The sequence below is a fragment of the Anolis carolinensis genome, chromosome 4, assembly GCF_035594765.1.
Source record: "Anolis carolinensis isolate JA03-04 chromosome 4, rAnoCar3.1.pri, whole genome shotgun sequence".
In the NCBI taxonomy this organism is placed as follows: Eukaryota; Metazoa; Chordata; class Lepidosauria; order Squamata; family Dactyloidae; genus Anolis; species Anolis carolinensis.
The window spans coordinates 36468275-36485789 of NC_085844.1; the positions used below are offsets into that span (position 1 = coordinate 36468275).

Here is a 17515-nt window from a genome sequence, read left to right on the forward strand (position 1 = left end):
CATAACTTCCCTGGACCTAGACGCTATTCCCCTATTGATGCAGGCCAGAATCCCATTGGCTTTTTTAGCAGCCGCATCACATTGTTGGCTCATGTTTAACTTGTTGTCCACAAGGACTCCAAGGTCTTTTTCGCACACACTGCTGTCAAGCCAGGCGTCCCCCATTCTGTATCTTTGATTTCCATTTTTTCTGCCGAAGTGAAGTATCTTGCATTTGTCCCTGTTGAACTTCATTTTGTTAGTTTTGGCCCATCTCTCTAGTCTGTCAAGATCGTTTTGAATTCTGCTCCTGTCTTCTGGAGTGTTAGCTATCCCTCCCAGTTTTGTGTCGTCTGCAAACTTGATGATCGTGCCTTCTAACCCTTCGTCTAAGTCGTTAATAAAGATGTTGAACAGAACCGGGCCCAGGACGGAGCCCTGCGGCACTCCACTTGTCACTTCTTTCCATGATGAAGACGACGCATTGGTGAGCACCCTTTGGGTTCGTTCGCTTAGCCAATTACAGATCCACCTAACCGTAGTTTTGTCTAGCCCACATTTTACTAGTTTGTTTGCCAGAAGGTCGTGGGGGACTTTGTCGAAGGCCTTACTGAAATCCAGGTACGCTACATCCACAGCATTCCCTGTATCGACCCAACTCGTAACTCTATCGAAAAAGGGATCAGATTAGTCTGGCATGACTTGTTTTTGGTAAATCCGTGTTGACTATTAGCAATGACCGCATTTGTTTCTAAGTGTTCGCAGACCACTTCCTTAATGATCTTTTCCAGAATTTTGCCTGGTATTGATGTGAGGCTGACCGGACGGTAATTGTTTGGGTCGTTCTTTTTTCCCTTCTTGAAGATAGGGACCACATTCGCCCTCCTCCAATCTGCTGGGACTTCTCCCGTTCTCCAAGAATTCTCGAAGATAATTGCCAGTGGTTCTGAAATAACTTCCGCTAGTTCCTTCAGTACTCTTGGGTGTAGCTGATCTGGCCCTGGGGACTTGAATTCGTTTAGAGAGGCCAAGTGTTCCTGGACAACTTGTTTCCCTATTTGGGGTTGGATATCCCCCAATCCTTCGTCCATTCCGTGTTGCTGAGGTTGAAGATGGCTTTCTTTTTCTGAGAAGACCGAGGCAAAGAAGGCATTAAGTAGTTCTGCCTTTTCCCTGTCCCCTGTCGCCATCACCGCATCTTCTCCTTGCAATGGCCCTATCGCCTCCTTTTTCTTCCTTTTTCTACCAACGTAAGCAAAAAAGCCTTTTTTGTTGTTTTTTATGTCCCTGGCAAGCCTGAGCTCATTTTGCGCTTTAGCCTTGCGAACCTTTTCCCTACAGGTGTTGGCTATACGTTTGAATTCTTCTTTGGTGATTTCTCCCCTTTTCCACTTCTTGTGCATGTCACTTTTGAGCTTTAGCTCAGTTAGAAGTTCTTTGGACATCCATTCTGGCTTCTTTGCACTTGTCTTATTTTTCTTCTTTGTTGGCACTGTTTGCATTTGCGCCTTGAGTATTTCACTTTTGAAAAACTCCCATCCATCCTTAACTCCCTTGTTTTTTAATATCGGCGTCCATGGAATGCCGCTCAGTAATTCCTTCATTTTTTGGAAGTCAGCTCTCTTAAAGTCCAGAATGCGTGTTTGACTTGTTTGACTAGTCTGACATGATAGTTGTTGGAGTGGGCCGGGCTGTGGCGCAGGCTGGTTATTTATTTATTTCGTGTCAAAAGCATTGTACAGCAAATACATTTCAAATAATGGAAATAAAAAAAAATCACAAGCAACTAAATAGTTTTGGACCAAAAGCGGGCAACAGCAACCGCATTGTCTGTAGCTTTAAACAACTCCTCCTCCGTGCATGAGGCAGGGCATTGTGGGCAAGCATACATATGCTGAGTTGTTTGTTCAGCTCCACAGTCACACAAGGTGGAGGATTCCTCCAGGTAGTGCCACCTTGCCAAGTTGTCTTTTGATCTGCCCACTCCACTTCTGAGTCTGTTCAGGGACTTCCAAGTTGCCCATTCTTGGTTTGCCCCTGGAGGAAGACCCTCTTGGGGGGCCATCCAGTTAGAATTGCCAGGTTTAGCTGCCCAGAGGGACACCCTTGCTGTTGCTGGAGGAACATCAAGAGGAGTGGTGGTTCTCATGAAGCCCTTCCTTGATTTGAGTCTGGTGGGAGGAGGGTGATAGCCATGCAGTGGGTGGCTTTCACAATGTTCAACCTTTTTTCTCTCACCGTTAGCAGCAACTTCCCGTCGCACGTCAGGAGGGGCAATGCCAGCTAACTTGTAGAGTTTATCAACAGGCGTAGGTTTAAGGCATCCCGTGATGATTCTGCATGTTTCATTCAGTGCTATGTCCACCTGCTTTGCATGGGCAGACTTGTGCCAAACAGGACAGGCATACTCTGCAGTTGAGAAAGACAAGGCCAGGGCTGATGTTCTTATTACTTGTGGGTCTGCTCCCCATGCGCTGCCAGTCAGTTTCCGCAGGATGTTATTGCGTGCAGCTACTTTGTGCTTGGTGTTCATGCAGTGTTTCCTATATGTTAGTGTTCGGTCTAAGGTGACACCAAGGTATTTAGGATGGAAACAGTGTTCGAGCTCTTGGCCTTCCCAAGTAACTTTCAGTTTCCTGTTGGCTTCGCGGTAACGTAGGTGGAAAGCACACACTTGTGTCTTGGCAGGGTTAGGCTTCAGGTGTAGGCTAGGCTTCTTTGTAGTAGCTGGAGAGATCTTTCAAGGCATTGGTGAGTTGCTTTTCAACTGTTTCAAAATCTTTTGCTTGTGTTGTAAGGCCAAGGTCATCAGCATATATAAAGCTGGTGAGCAGCCTGCTGAGGTCATGAGTTTGAGGCCAGCCTGTGGCGGGGTGAGCACTCATCAATTAAAAAAATTAAAAATAGCCCCTGCTAGTTGCTGACCTAGCAACCCGAAAGATAGTTGCATCTATCAAGTAGGAAATAAGGTACCACTTATAAAGTGGGGAGGCAAATTTAACTAATTTACAATGTGGAATGAGGAAGTACCGTCACAGTGGATGATGAAGCAGCTGCTCCCCCCTGTGGCCAGAATCAAACATCCCCTCAGGAGAAGGTTAAATTGCCTCTGCGTTTGTGTCTGTCTCGGTTCTATGTGTATATGGGCATTGAATGTTTGCCCTATATGTATATAATGTGATCCGCCCTGGGGCCCCTTCGGGGTGAGAAGGGCAGAATATAAATACTGTAAATAAATAAATAAATTTCTGTGTTCTCAAATAATATGCTGTGTCCAGGTTGGTTCATCAAGTGCTCTGCTATGGCTGACTTCTCTGGTTGAGTTAGTCTGCAGTGCCTTTCATGTTCCTTGACTTGTGTTTGGGCAATGCTGCATTTGGTGGTCCCTATGTAGACTTGTCCACAGCTGCGTGGTGTATGCAAAGGTGAGAGGATCCCTCTTGTCCTTCGCTGAATGTAACATTTGATGGATTTTCCTAGTTGGTCTGTTGATAGTTTGTAGGCTGTGTTTCTTCATCAGCTTGCCTATGCGGTCAGTGGTTCCCTTGAGGTGTGGTAAGCACACTGGGTGGATCTTTGTCTTTACTCTCATGGCTTGTTCTGTGCCTTGCTGTCAGAGGCGCAAAAACAACACTGGGGCGCCCAGGGGGGACACTCCAACTTTGCGCCCCTCTGAAACAAGAGGAAACCAGGAAGGCGGCACCTGGGCGGTGCACCTTCTTTCCTTCCTTCCTTCCTTCCCTCCAGCATCGCCGGCGGTCAGGTGGCTTCCTCCCCGCCCCGTTGACGTGGAGGCCGGAGGGAAGCCGCCCTTTTCCCGGGCGAAGAGGGGAAGGGAAGGGGAAGGGAAGGGGGAAGCCAAGCCCAAGGAGAGGCGGAGACAGGACGGGACGGCGCGGCTGCCGAGGAGGAGGAGGAGGAGGAGGAGAAGCAGAAACAGCAGCAGCCCTTCGACGGCCCCCCTCCCGCTCCTGCCTAAGTCCTGCCCACCAATTGAGTCCTGGTTTTTTTCTTGGAGGAAGAAGCGAGATGGCTGCAGAAATGGACCCCAGCTGCCAGCAAGGTAAGGCAAGGCAGACCAGACTGGGGAAAGCCACCATGGCTCATTCTAGTTCTTCGGTGCCCTGCTCGCCTTCCTCCCGGGGAGGAAAAAAACAACAATGTTGCTCTACTCCCTGCCTCAATTTCCCCCCCTTTGCAGCGGTGCGCGCTGAGTTTGCATTTTGCGCCCAGGAAAAAAAAGGGAGGCGCCGCCGCTTCCTCGGTTGTTTTCTCTTCTTTGCAACAGATGGGGGAAGGGACGGGTCACGGGTGGGGGTGGGGGTGTGTGCAAAGAGAAGCTCAGCAACCCGGGAATGGTTCCCAAAAAAGTGCGCTTTGGGAGGCAGGTGGGCGAAGGAGAACCTAGGAAGAGAAGGAAAAGGAGGCGTGACCAGGCGCTGCGTTGTGGCCACAAGAGGGGGACAAGCAAGGGCGCACCCACACGGGAGAACGGATGCAGTTTGGCACCGCTTTAGCCGCCACGGTTCAATGCTGTGGAACCACTGAGGTTGTAGTTTGGGGATGCACAATACTGCCGAGTGAAATCACTTGGTTGCTGCAGTTTTCCGGGCTGTATGGCCATGCTCCAAAAGCATTCTTTCCTGATGTTTCGCACACATCGATTATAGGCATCCTCAGAGGTTATGAGGTCTGTTGGAAACTAGGCAAGGGAGGTTTATATATCTGTGGAATAATGTGTGTTTGAATGTTGCAATCAATCACTTTGATTAGCATTGAAAAGCCTTGCAGCTTCAAGGCCTGGCTGCTTCCTGCTTGGAGGAATCCTTTGTTGGGAGGTGTTATCTGGCCCCGATTGTTTCATGTCTTGAATTTGCCAGTTTTCAGAATATTGTTCTTTATTTACTGTCCAGATTTTAGAGTTGGCCAGATTTTGTTCATTTTCATGGTGTCCTCCTTTCTGTTGAAATTGTCCACAGAGAAGCCATTGAAATCCACAAACATGTGGACAATTTCAACAGAATTTCAACTTCATTTTTTTGACTGAGTGGTCTTCTGGCAGGAGCCCTAGAGTTTTGTCTTTGGGAGGTTCACTTCTCTCACTTGTTTGTGTTTTCTGGAGCACTGGACACAGAATTTGGGAGATGCTTTGCGCCATATGGTAATACCGATGCCTCATTATGTGTTTATTTAAGCCCAAATAACAGAAAAAGTAAAAGGGATTTTAGTAGAACTGGATTGGGACACATGTGGCCTTCCAGATGTTGAATTGATTTCCATCAGGCAGTGGTTTTACTTTTATTTATCATGTCAGAAGCAAGGATACAGTTGTAATGTATTTAGAAACACAAAGTTATAAACTTGGCATTATACTAAATGTCCTTTGACCAGTAACTGGCCACTTGGAGTGTCTCTGGTGTTACCATAAGAAGGTCCTCCAATGTGCATGTGAGTGACAGGTCTCAGGCTGCATTGTAATAGGTGGTCTGTGGTTTGCTCTTCTCCACACCCGCATGTCGTTGACACATCAGGCAGTGGCGATGGAAAATGGTAATTGTCGTCCGAAAGCATCTGGAGCACTGCATGTTCTTTTGTAATTGAAAATGCATCCATCCCCTTGAGTGTTCGGAAAAGAAAGCAGAGTGAATTTGCAAAACAAATCAAAATCTGTCCCGTTACTCAACCGTGACCAGATCATTTCGATCAGACCAACCTTTGCTCTGATTCCAGTACAACTCTTGTGTTATATTCTGAAAGTGTCCTTTGTTTCTCTTGCTTCACTTCTGGTTTCCCAATTTCTAAGTGCCCGTGGCTGAAATAATATTAGGCTGGAGGGGTGTGACTAGAAAACAGAAATGCCTGAACGTGCCTCCTTGAAGCCTTCCTCTGCTTCAGCTGGATTGAGCAGGGGACTGAGAATTCTGCTAAAGCATATGAAATGTTCATTCATAGCAGTTGTTAAATGTTGACTACACAAACAAAAGCGTATGTCTTCAAGTGATCAGTAGCAATCACAGATTTTATAGTGATCACGTATTCTGGTTGTGTAGCATAAAATAGCTTTTTTTTCTCAATGATTTTTCAGGCATCACAGAAGCAGGAAGGGTTTCAAACAGGAGGCAGGCAGAGTTTGCTCCTTGCATTTCTCTGGCTTGGGCCAAGAACTGGATGTAATTATTACTTCATGGCAATCTTTACAATGAACCTTAATCGTCATCACAGTAGCTCATTGCTGCAAAAACAGGAGTCCGGTAACACTGTAAAAACTAACAAATGTAACATGAGCTGTCCTGTGGTGTAGTCCATGTTATTAAAAAAATAATAGCCTTTTTGATACTGCAAGTCACTGTATTGTTTCCACAGCTTCAAGGGCATATCTGAAACCTTCTGAAGCTAGGCCAACCTGTCTTCCTCCGTGTGCTGTGATGACTGTCAGTGTTATCTCTTTATAATAACATCACTCAATAAGACTGCAGTACTATTATTGTTCAAAATCTTACAGACCTTTCCCCTGCTTCATTGACATTGGCAGATGCTTTTATAATTCCCTTTTTAGATAATAGGCAACCTATTTTTTATTTGAAGGGTGCCTTATCCCAAAATGTGACATTCCAAATCCATGAGCTGTTCCTATTTTATATTCCTGTTGTTGGAGTCCCCGATGACGCAATGGGTTAAACCCTTGTGCCGGCAGCACTGCTGACCAAAAGGTTGGTGGTTAGAATCAGGGGAATGGGGTGAGCTTCCATCTGTCAGCTCCAGCTTCCCATGCGGGGACATGAGAGAAGCCTTCCACAGGATGGTAAAACATCAAATATCCAGGTGTCCCCTGGGCAACGTCCTTGCAGACATCCAATTCTCTCACACCAGAAGCGACTTGCAGTTTCTCAAGTTGCTACTGAAAAAAAAAATCCTGTTGTTGCTGTGTGCAAACAACACAAGTTGTTTCTGGCCATATAATGGGTTTTCATCTTCAGGACTGGTTCGGGAAGGGTTTCTATTCACTTTCTCTGAGAAAGTAGATTAAAAAGAACTGGTTCACTGCACGATGTCTACACAGGCACCCCAGGAACCATCTGGGATGGTGGCCACAAAGATCTGCTAAGTGCAGATCAGTCTGATCCAAGGGCTTTTTTCCTACCTCATCTGATGGGATGCATTGATAAGAAGCAGTGTCTGATAAGGATCAGTGCTGGATGAAACCAGGGCAAAGGAACAAAAAGAAACTGCTTTCATGGGAATACTATTGATTTCTCTGCATGGTGGTGGGGTGGCATTTGGGTGTTGGAGTTTTGCGAGGTCTATGGATTTCTCTTCCGAAGAGTACTGGTGCCTCAGCAGAATACAACTCTCAGACTTCCATAGGATTAAGCCATGGCCATTAAAGTGGTGTCAAACTGCATTAATTTTACAGTGTAGATTCACCCTGTGACGTCAACAGACAAGCAGGAGGGAGTACAGTTGTCCTTCAGCTGAGTTTCTAGCAGAACTACTGCTAGGGAATCAAGTGATAAAATAAACAAACTGAAGTGCATGGGAATGTCGTATGTAAGAGAGCAGCCATATGTGATGAGGAATCTTCCATCGAACAGTAAAACAGAGTGAACATTTCAGTTTCGAAAAACATGGGGAAAGTTGTTCCATAGCCTTACATAGCCTTACAACAATTCAGCAAATGGTTAAGGACACTTGAGTCTATTGAAATAGTGCCCAATGTAAATGTATTTACTTCTGCTTTATATCATGACCACCTGGAGTTAAGACTGCCATATAAAATACAACAGCCTTTCAAAATTAAGGCATGCGTAATAATGGTCATTAATAGTCCCAGACTATCTGATGAAGTAGACTTAAATCTACTTAAGTATATGCTACCAACTTCTTCCTCTCAGTCTAAGAAGTGCTACAAGATCCCTTTGGCGGCCATTAGCTAGCATGCTGCTGCCATGCAAGTTGCTCTGTTAGAACGTACATAAATATGGCATCTTTGCCACTGCCCTAAAACCAGTAAAGACCACCACACCCTTGTTGCTGTAGCTTGATTGCAGACATTATGTCCAGGTTTTGACAGTGTCTTAATTAAAAACACATCTAAAGCCATATTGCAAAATACATTCCTAGCACCAAGTAAAATTCCTTAATCAGCAGTGGGCAGAATGTGACCCTAAGCATTGACCTGAAATCCCCTGAAGCATTGTGACCTGTAAGATTCAGGTTGATTTTTTTTTACGATTTATTATTATTCTATCTGAAAACTTGCCAAAAGTACCAGAAAATTGTTTTCTTCGCCAGAGCCTGCTCCCTGGCCAAATATTGCTAAAATCAACCAAAATGGCCGCTGGAAGTGATATTGCCTCATTTTGGGCTCACTAATATGCCCCCGGTGACGCAGCGGGTTAAGCTGCTGAGCTTCTGAACTTGCTGACTGAAGTCAGTGGTTTGAATCCGGGGAGCAGGGTGAGCTCTCGCTGTTAGCTCCAGCTTCTTCCAATGTAGCAGTTTGAAAACATGCAAATGTGAGTAGATCAATAGGTACCGCTCTGGCGGGAAGGTAATGGCGCTCCATGCAGTCATGCCAGCCACATGACCTTGGAGGCGTCTACGGACAACGCTGGTTCTTCGGCTTAGAAATGGAGATGAGCACCCAACCCCTAGAGTTGGACTCAACTGGACTTAATGTTAGAGAAAAACCTTTACCTTAACCTAATATGCACTGGCCTGGGAGAAATGACCCTTGTTTCTTGCACTGTTTAAGGCAGTGTTAGTGTTAACTGACTTTTAGTGATGTATTTTTGTATACATTAATCAGCAATATTTTCTTGAAAATATCCTTTAAAAGATTGGTATTGGTGTATTAGTAAATTAGGAAGCCCAGTCCGATGTCTGTTCTCAAGAATTGTCTCACACATAGGATTATACCATTTGCCTATTTTTTGTTTTAAAGTTATGACTGCATCATGGACTACTTTTGATCAGTGTCATTTTCTTCTGTCAGTGGTATAACTTTAACTTTCTGTATGAATTTTGCAGTGCAAGCATGCTGTTGCTGTATTAGCTTAAAATTGAACTCAATTTTAAGTTCATGGAGTAAATAGAAAATATTCTAATTTTAACTTGCAAGTTTATACTAAACCATATTTTATCAGTTCAGTACTTTCTTCATTTGATTGCATCTCTTCCTTTGGAGCAAGCAAATGGCTTGGGAAGATCTTTAAAAATGATGCTTGGATTCCAGGCTTAGCGTGACTCTGTATGCTTAGTCTTGTTAATGAATTAGGCTTATTCTCACTAATCAAGGAAGCCTATCACTATGGCTTCACTGAAAAGTGCTGACTGCTCAAGGGTCAGTAGCATGTCACAAGAATCTTATTGTTCCTGGATGACCCCAGTCTTGGGAATGTGTATCACAATCTTGGGGGAAAGTATGAGATTGTTGGAATGATTAGTATTGGCATGAGAGAAGTTTGGAGATTACAGAAAATAAAGCGCCTTGGGATAAAAATGAGTTTGTTGGCTTTTTGATGCCTATGAGAATCCAATTCTGAAAACCAGGCACCAGACATGCCAACCATACCTAATGCTTGGTGTTCATAATTTGATTCTATTAGGCTCTACCTGTAATTTTCAAAGGTTAAGATACTAAAACCTTGCTGAGAAATTCTCCTGCGCCCATTGTGTGCATGGAAGAGGATGGGGAATGTGTGTTCCTAGCCCTCTCTTTCCACCCCTGATGTCCATTGAAGATATGCACATGCTCTTTCACAGGTACCTATTGTTAGAAAATAGCATTTAAGCCACTTCAGACATAGCATTTTAAAGCTCCTTCAACATGTTCTGTTAGGGCAGTGGTTCTGAACCTTCCTAATGCCGTGACCCCCTTAATACAGTTCCTCATGTTGTGTTGACCCCAACCATGAAATTATTTTTGTTGCAACTTCATATCTGTAATTTTGCTACTGTTATGAATCATAATATAAATATGTGATATGCAGGATGTATTTTCATTCGCTGGACCAAATTTGGCATAAATACCCAATACGCCCACATTTCAATACTAGTGGGTTATTTTGTCATTTGGGAGTTGTAGTTGCTGGGATTTATAGTTCGCCTACAATCAAAGAACATTTGGAACTCCACCAATGATGGAATTGAACCAAATTTGGCACACAGAACTCCCATGACCAATAGGAAAACTGGAAGGGTTTGGTGCGCATTGACTTTGAGTTTGGGAGTTGTAGTTCACCTACATCCAGAGAGCACTGTGGACTCAAACAATGATGGATCTGGACTAGACTTGGCACAAATACTCAATATATCCAAATCTGAACACTTGTGGAATTTGGGGAAAATAGACCTTGACATTTGGGAGCTGTAGTTGCTGGGATTTATAGTTCACCTGCAGTCAACCCCTTGAACCCTGCCAACAATCGAATTGGGCCAAATTTCCCACACAGAACCCCCATGACCAACAGAAAATACTGGTCTTTGGTGACCCCCTCTGAACTCCCCCCCCCCCTCGTGACCCCTCTAGGGGTCCCGACCTCCAGGTTGAGAAACGCTGTGTTAGAGCAATGTGGTTTAGAAGATACCATAGTAAGGATTTCCTGCAAATCTTTATCCTGTATATACAGTCTCTAGAACTTTCCCTGTTTGCTCAGTCACCCATTGTGGGAATATGTCCAAGGAACCACACCATATGACTTGAAAACCTTCCAAGTGTGTATAAATATGGTTTTCAAATTAGGTTATGTTCCTGATTTCTTTTTTACTATGTTGCATTCAGGACTGGGGTAAAAGTATCATAAAAACTCCTGGAGGGCATAGCAAATTCCTAGAAAGGCCATTTTCCTCCTGGGTGTGGATAAGTGAAACTGTGGATATGGTTCCTCAGTTACAGGAATCTTAATGTATAGTAGTGAAAGATTGATCTCAGCGGGATCCATTGATATAGGTAGGAGCATATGCATGCCCATCACACAATACACCCCCCTTTATGACAGATAAGCACAATTTTCTGCCTACTGACGACAACCTTTGTTTTTTTCATTGCTTCATTTTCATAAAGACTACATGAAAGGTACCATTTTCCACATATGTACCATTACAACTCAAACTGTCGGGCTATAATGGTACATATGTGGAAAATTGTACCTTTCATGTAGTCTTTATGAATGCTTCACTTTATTTTCACACTAGCTTGGGGATCAGGCCATGCCCAGGTTATTAGAAGAAGGCATTGTTTGTTTTGGGATTTAGGTAATATCAGTTAAGTTTGGCCCAGATCCGTCATCGGCTGGGTTCAGTGCTGTCTGGATAAGAGTGAACTACAATTTCCAGATTCCCAGGGCAATCACACCCAAACCCTGACAGTGTTCGCAGTTGGCCATGTTGGAGCCTGTGTGCCAAGTTTGGTTCATATCTGACATCGGCTGGGTTCAGTGCTCTCTGGATAAGAGTGAACTATAACTCCCAAAATGAAGGTCCATTCCCAGAAACTCCTGAAGTATGTTCAGTTGGTCATGGGGCTTCTCTGTGCCAAGTTTGGTCCCAGTCCATTGTCAATGGGAGGGGGCAGTGAAGGTACTGCAAGTCCCATCATTCGTGGCAAGTGTGGTCCAGATCCATCATTGGTTGGATTAACAGTGCTCTCTGGATGTAGATCAAGTACAACTCTTGTAAATCATAGTGAATTCTCCCCAATCCTCTTGTTCAGTTGCTGATCATTTCCTCTGTTTGCTTTGTTCCATAGGAAATGGTAGAAAGGATTAAGGGAGATGCAGTGGGCAAGGTCATGCAAATTAAGGAACTCTGGGATGTACTTTCTGGAGGCTAAACGTAACATCTAAGATGAAATTGTCCCTGTATGAAAGCCTTCACTTGTCTAGAGGACTCTGGCAGGGCTTGGGCTACGTGGTGCTCACCGTAACCTGCATGTCAGTGGAGAGAGGGCCATTGGTGTCTCCTGCTCAGTGGGAAATATAGCTGTTTATGGAGGCTGTGTAAGTGGACACCTCCGCCACATACACACATACACATTTTTTGTTTTTATTATATGTACAGATAATCTGTTTGGCATTCTTCCAGTTTTTACCCATCTATTTGGAACTGATAGGCAGAAGAAGTCTGTTCTGCTTTCTCCCCCCCCCCCCCCCAACCAAAAAAAGAGACTTTCCATGAAAGAAACAGTTGCATACATTTTGTGTTGGCTCCCTGTTGTGGGTTTCCCAATGTCAGAAAAGTAACACTTGAGAGCAAGGAAGTTTTATATAAAACAGCTGCACAGTTGGGTGTGCCAAAATCTAAAGATGGTAGCAAACAAAAAAGAACAGCTTATATACCTATTATGAACCTGATCTTTTCTACAATTGATTAGCTTTGAAATGCTGCATAGACAGAAAAAGAAAACTGTGAAGTGCCTGCCTCATTTTCCCATCCTTGCATGGCTGGTGTTCTGCTGAATAAGCTTCGACAGAGTGCTGTTTCAAAATGTTACTTATCAGTATGAATGCATTTGGGTGGCAGAGTTTCCAGAACGGAAAGTAGAGGATTCATGCCTTTTGAAGAAATTAAGCATGGCTTTCAAGACTGCAACTTTCATTGGGCTGAAAGAATATCATAGTACAAAGCAATTGCAAAATGCATTGAATCAGCAAACTAAAGCACAACAGGCTTAGATATCTTATCTCAACTAGCACATTGGGTTTGCTATAGTAGATAGTTTGAGAAGCACTGTTTGAGAAGTTAAGAGAACTTGGCAGTGTATATGTTGAATAATGTATGTTATACATAGCAGTAATGTTGAGAAGTTTTAACAGGACATAGCAGATAGTTTGAAAAGCACTGATCAAGAAGTTAAGATGATATGGAAGTGCATACATAACATAAGGTAAAGGTAAAGGTTTTCCCCTGACATTAAGTCTGGTTGTGTCCAACTCAGGTTTGGTGCTCATCTCCATTTCTAAGCCGAAGAGCTGGCATTGTCCATAGACACCTCCAAAGTCATGTGGTCAGCATGACTGCATGGAGCACTATTCCCTTCCTGCCAGAGCGGTACCTATTGAGCTACTCACATTTGCAAGTTTTCGCACTGCTAGGTTGGCAGGAGTTGGGGCTAACACCGGGAGCTCACCCCATCGGTGGATTGAACTGGCAACCTTTTGGTCAGCAAATTCATCAGCTCAGCAGTTTAATCTGCTGTGTCACCGGGGGCTCCCATACATTACATACGGTATGTGGCAGTAATATTGAATCAACGTGGCATATTGATTTTAATATTGCACTACCATTATTCAAATCCTCAATTAGCAATGATAACCCATTGGGTGACCTTGGATAAGTCACACTATCTTAACCTCAAAGAAAGGCAAAGGCAACTCTTTTCTGAACAAATCTTGCCAAGAAATCCCATGATAGGGTCATCTTAAGTTGGACCGGACATGAAGACACAAAACAAAAATGTTGAGAATGGAACAGACAGGCTTTTGTAATGGATGGGTCTGCTATCGTAGTCTTTGCTGCTTCAGGGGGAATGATGGAGTGTCTGATCTTTTTGTCATTCAGAAGCTTTTAAAAAATTACTTATCCTACTATTCAAACAAAAAGAAAAGACTAAGAGCAGTGTAATCAATAAAAACTGCTCAAATCAATAATAATCTCTGACCTCAGATTTTGAATCTAAAAGATTCACCACAAAAGGAAAACAACAGAGAAGGAGGAAGGGGAGGAAAACAAAGGTGGGCACCAGTGGCTTGCTACAAAATTTTTATATTACCAGCTGGAATGGACACTGGTTTCACAGAGGAGAAGAGCAAGTGGTTGCTGGTGGCAAGAGCCTGATTGTTTTCTCTTTCTGCCTTTACTGTAACTTGATGGTGTGGCAGCTGTTGCGAGGTGACAGCCGGTGGAGGGAGGAGCCTGGCTATTCAGCAGAGCTGATGCTGTGCACCCCCCCCCCTTTGCCCCTTGCTACTGCTTGAATTTATTCCAGTTGTCAGAAACTGTACAGGCCTTTAGTTCTGACTACAGGCAGCCCCCAAGTTACAAACAAGTTAGGTTTTGTAGGTTTGTTCTTAAGTTGAATTTGTGTGTAAGTCAGAACATTTTTTAAGTGTAAGGTAAAGGCAAAGGTTTTTCCCTGACATTAAGTCCAGTTGTGTCCAAATCTGGGGGTTGGTGCTCATCTTCATTTTTAAGCCGAAGAGCTGGTGTTGTCCGTAGACACCTCCAAGGTCATGTGGCCAGCCTGACTGCATAGAGCACTGTTATCTTCCTGCTGGAGTGGTACCTATTGATCTACTCACATTTGCATGTTTTTGAACTACTAGGTTGGCAGAAGCTAGGGCTAATAGTGGGAACTCACTCCACTCTCCGGATTCAAACTGTCAACTTTTCTGTCAGCAAGTTCAGCAACTCAGTGGTTTAATCTGCTGTGCTACCGGGGGCTCCTTTTAAAGTTCAACTCCAGCTATGTATGTATATGTGTGTGTGTGTGTGTGTGTATACACACTTTGGATAGCATAGGGAAGGGTGAACACTCCTGTGGTGTTTGTTTTGCTGTCTGTGCCCCTGTTGAGAAGATTTCACCTTACTTTCTGTCCCTGGGATAATTGGATTTTGAAAAATGTGGCTTGTTGTAGAAGCAAGGATTGCTGAAAAAGCTTCAGTGGAGACACCTTTTCCCTATGATAACCCTTTCAGGATTTAATTTCCCTTATTAGGGGTAGGTTTCTCTCACTGCCCGTTATTTCACCCCCATTCTTAACTATGAGTCATTTGTAATTTGGATATTTGTAACTTGGGGACTGCTGTACTCATATTTTGCACTGAAGTTTAGGCAACTGACTATACATTAAAATATTTCAGGCAATGATTGAATATTTCAGAGGAAACCAACCTGAAGCAACAGAAAGGCACTGATTGTACTGAAACTCTTTAACAGTAATACAGCCATCTGATTTGATGGTGTTTCATTAAGAGTCCTGGATTTCGTGTCTTCTGCTGACAAACAAAGCAAGGTGGTGAAAGAAATGCAAAGGGTTATATTTCCCCATTTTGCTAGGGTGCGACCTTGTGTGGTAAAGTCGCCTTCAGTGGACATATTTAAACAGAGGGTAGAAGGCCATCTGTCATGAATGTTTGGATTGTGTATTTTTCCATGGCAGGGTATTGGACTGAGTACCCCCCAGGGTCTTTTCCAACCCTGATTTACATGCATGTAATTCTTGGCTTTCAATGATAGACAAATAAATAGTTAAATGCAAAACTGTTATTTGTCATTTCCATTACCCGTGGCTGAATGGACTAAAAAACAATACTATTGTTTAAAATAAAAGATACAGTCATAGAATCATAGAATAGTAGAGTTGGAAGAGACTTCATGGGCCATCCAGTCCAACCCCCTGCCAAGAAGCAGGAAATTGCATTCAAATCGTCAGTTACAGAAGATTCTTAAATATCTTGATAAAAGTTTTTAGCATTTAAAAAAATATAGTTAAGGGAAGGGATGCCCAACATCAACTTTTTCTTTCAAAGCCTTAATTATAGTTATATGAATATTAAACTGATTTGCCTTGCTAACTTTTCTAATAATAGTAATGCATAGTTTGATATGGATAAAAGCAGAACAAGCATAGCAAGCAAATAGTGCCCTCAATCTGTATTAATGTTGGTGTAATTCATGTGAGTTTGCTGTGACCTAGTGATGAAAGTCATTCTGTTTTTGTTATACAAGAGAATAACATGCAGTCACTATGTACCACAAAGAAATTTGTATTGCAGGGCTCTAGGACCTCAGATGACTTTGGGAATGCATAATTGTTTGTATGGCAGTAATATCAAAAGGTTGAATCTTTTGAGTAGTTGGAATTGTTGCATCTGTGACTCAGTGTTACGGTACTTGTATCTGCCAAGATTACACAGTTTCACAGTGCTCATCTTCTGATTTTGTAAAATCAGTCTTGCAAAAGTAGATTTACCCACTACTGAAATTTATCCTCTTTCTTCAAACACATTTTAAGATGTGCTTATTATAAAGTGGGAATTTTGGACCACTTCCCAGTACTAATGACTCTCCTAAAGCAAGGAAAATTAACGGCATTATGGGTTCCTTTTCAAAAGTGAGCCAGTATTATGTGCAGAAACTTCCTTCTGCGGTTTCTGTTGCCTGAAATTTGCCCTTCAGTGTAGGTGAAGCAGAAACTTGAAATAATGCTTTTTGAGCTACTGCTCTTGTATTTCTACAAGCCAACAAAGCCACTCGGATGGACATCTTCCTTAAACACTTGCCAAATTGCTGCTAAGTTACAGTCTCTTTTGACTTAGTAATAGCTGAGAGGTCTAGCCAATGCATATTGTCTTAAATAATTTAAACCAAAATATCCAAGGAAACTTCTCTTTGCCCAGATTCCTTGATGTTCCGAAAAGGTCCTTCTCCAGAACAGTAATTCCCAAATTCTAATCCTCCTGGTGTTTTGAACTTCAATGCCTTGAAGGGCCAGGTGCCTTGGCCAATGATCAGGGACTCTGGGAATTGTAATCCAAACATCTTAAAAACCAGAGTTTGGGAAACACATTTCTTCTATTTACAAAGGAAAGAATCTTTGTGTGATGGCTTCCAAATTTGATAAGCCTCCCTAAAGAGACTCAACTAATCTCAGATTTACAATTAAGACCTTCCTGCTTGCCTGAAAGTTATAAATAATATCACTTTCTCTTTCGTTCTTCACTCTGGTGGAAGAAAATCTTTGAACCTCCATATATTTTGGATTTTGATTTACACAATCCCTTAGCCATGCTGGATAGAACCTTTGCTATTTATGGATGGAAGCATTTAGAGGACCAAAGGCTTTTATCAAAAACCTTCATCTCTTTTGCTCAATTAGTTACTGGAGTTTATAGTTACATTAGTTTTATAAACTGCCTTATTAATGAAGGTTGGGGAAGAAATATTTTAGAATAAAAATTAGATAGTTTTAAATGGGAGAATAAAGACTAGAGATGCCTAGCAAGCAAGGGAACTTTGATTTTACAACACTGTATATTTCAATAGTCTAGAATAAATTACTTCCTAAAGTCCTAATTAACTTTAGTCCTTAATTCTAGACTTGTGACAGCTGTTCAATGGAACAAGCTAGCTTTTAGTAGCACTGATTAATATCTTATGACTACCTTCCTTGATTTTATTGAGCAGTCTCATCTGAATTAAGGATAATTCGTTTTCTGAATATAACTGACAACATGGAGAAAACTGAGCTTTCCAATCAAAAGGATTCAGTTGCATTGGTTTAGGCCTTAGTGTGTCATATAATCCTCTCTTGGTGACCAGAGGAGTGACTGTATATCTACTACACCATGAATATATGACATTCTCTTTGTGATGCTGGAGCTTTAGTTGTGTTTATCTTTATGTGCCTTCAAGCTGACTGACTTATGTTGACCTTGTCATCGAAGGGTTTTGTTTGACTGCAAGCTTTATTCACAAGAGGTTGGTTCTTTGTTCCTTCTTAGACTGAGAATAAGATTTGCAGAAGATCACACA

The 17515-nt window shown here is 42.8% G+C and overlaps 1 protein-coding gene across 2 annotated transcripts in view; it reads left to right on the top strand.

The window, feature by feature from the left end:
- The first annotated feature begins 3748 nt into the window (after positions 1 to 3748).
- tpd52 (tumor protein D52) overlaps positions 3749 to 17515 on the top strand; it is a 35719-nt gene continuing 21952 nt past the window's right edge. The window contains exon 1 of one of the 2 annotated variants that reach the window (XM_008108463.3): positions 3749 to 4042. In XM_008108463.3, the coding sequence (XP_008106670.1) occupies positions 4009 to 4042 (34 nt within the window). In that variant the 5' untranslated portion in view covers positions 3749 to 4008. The remainder of the gene's footprint in view (positions 4043 to 17515) is intronic. The other variant, XM_008108464.3, reaches the window with a different exon arrangement.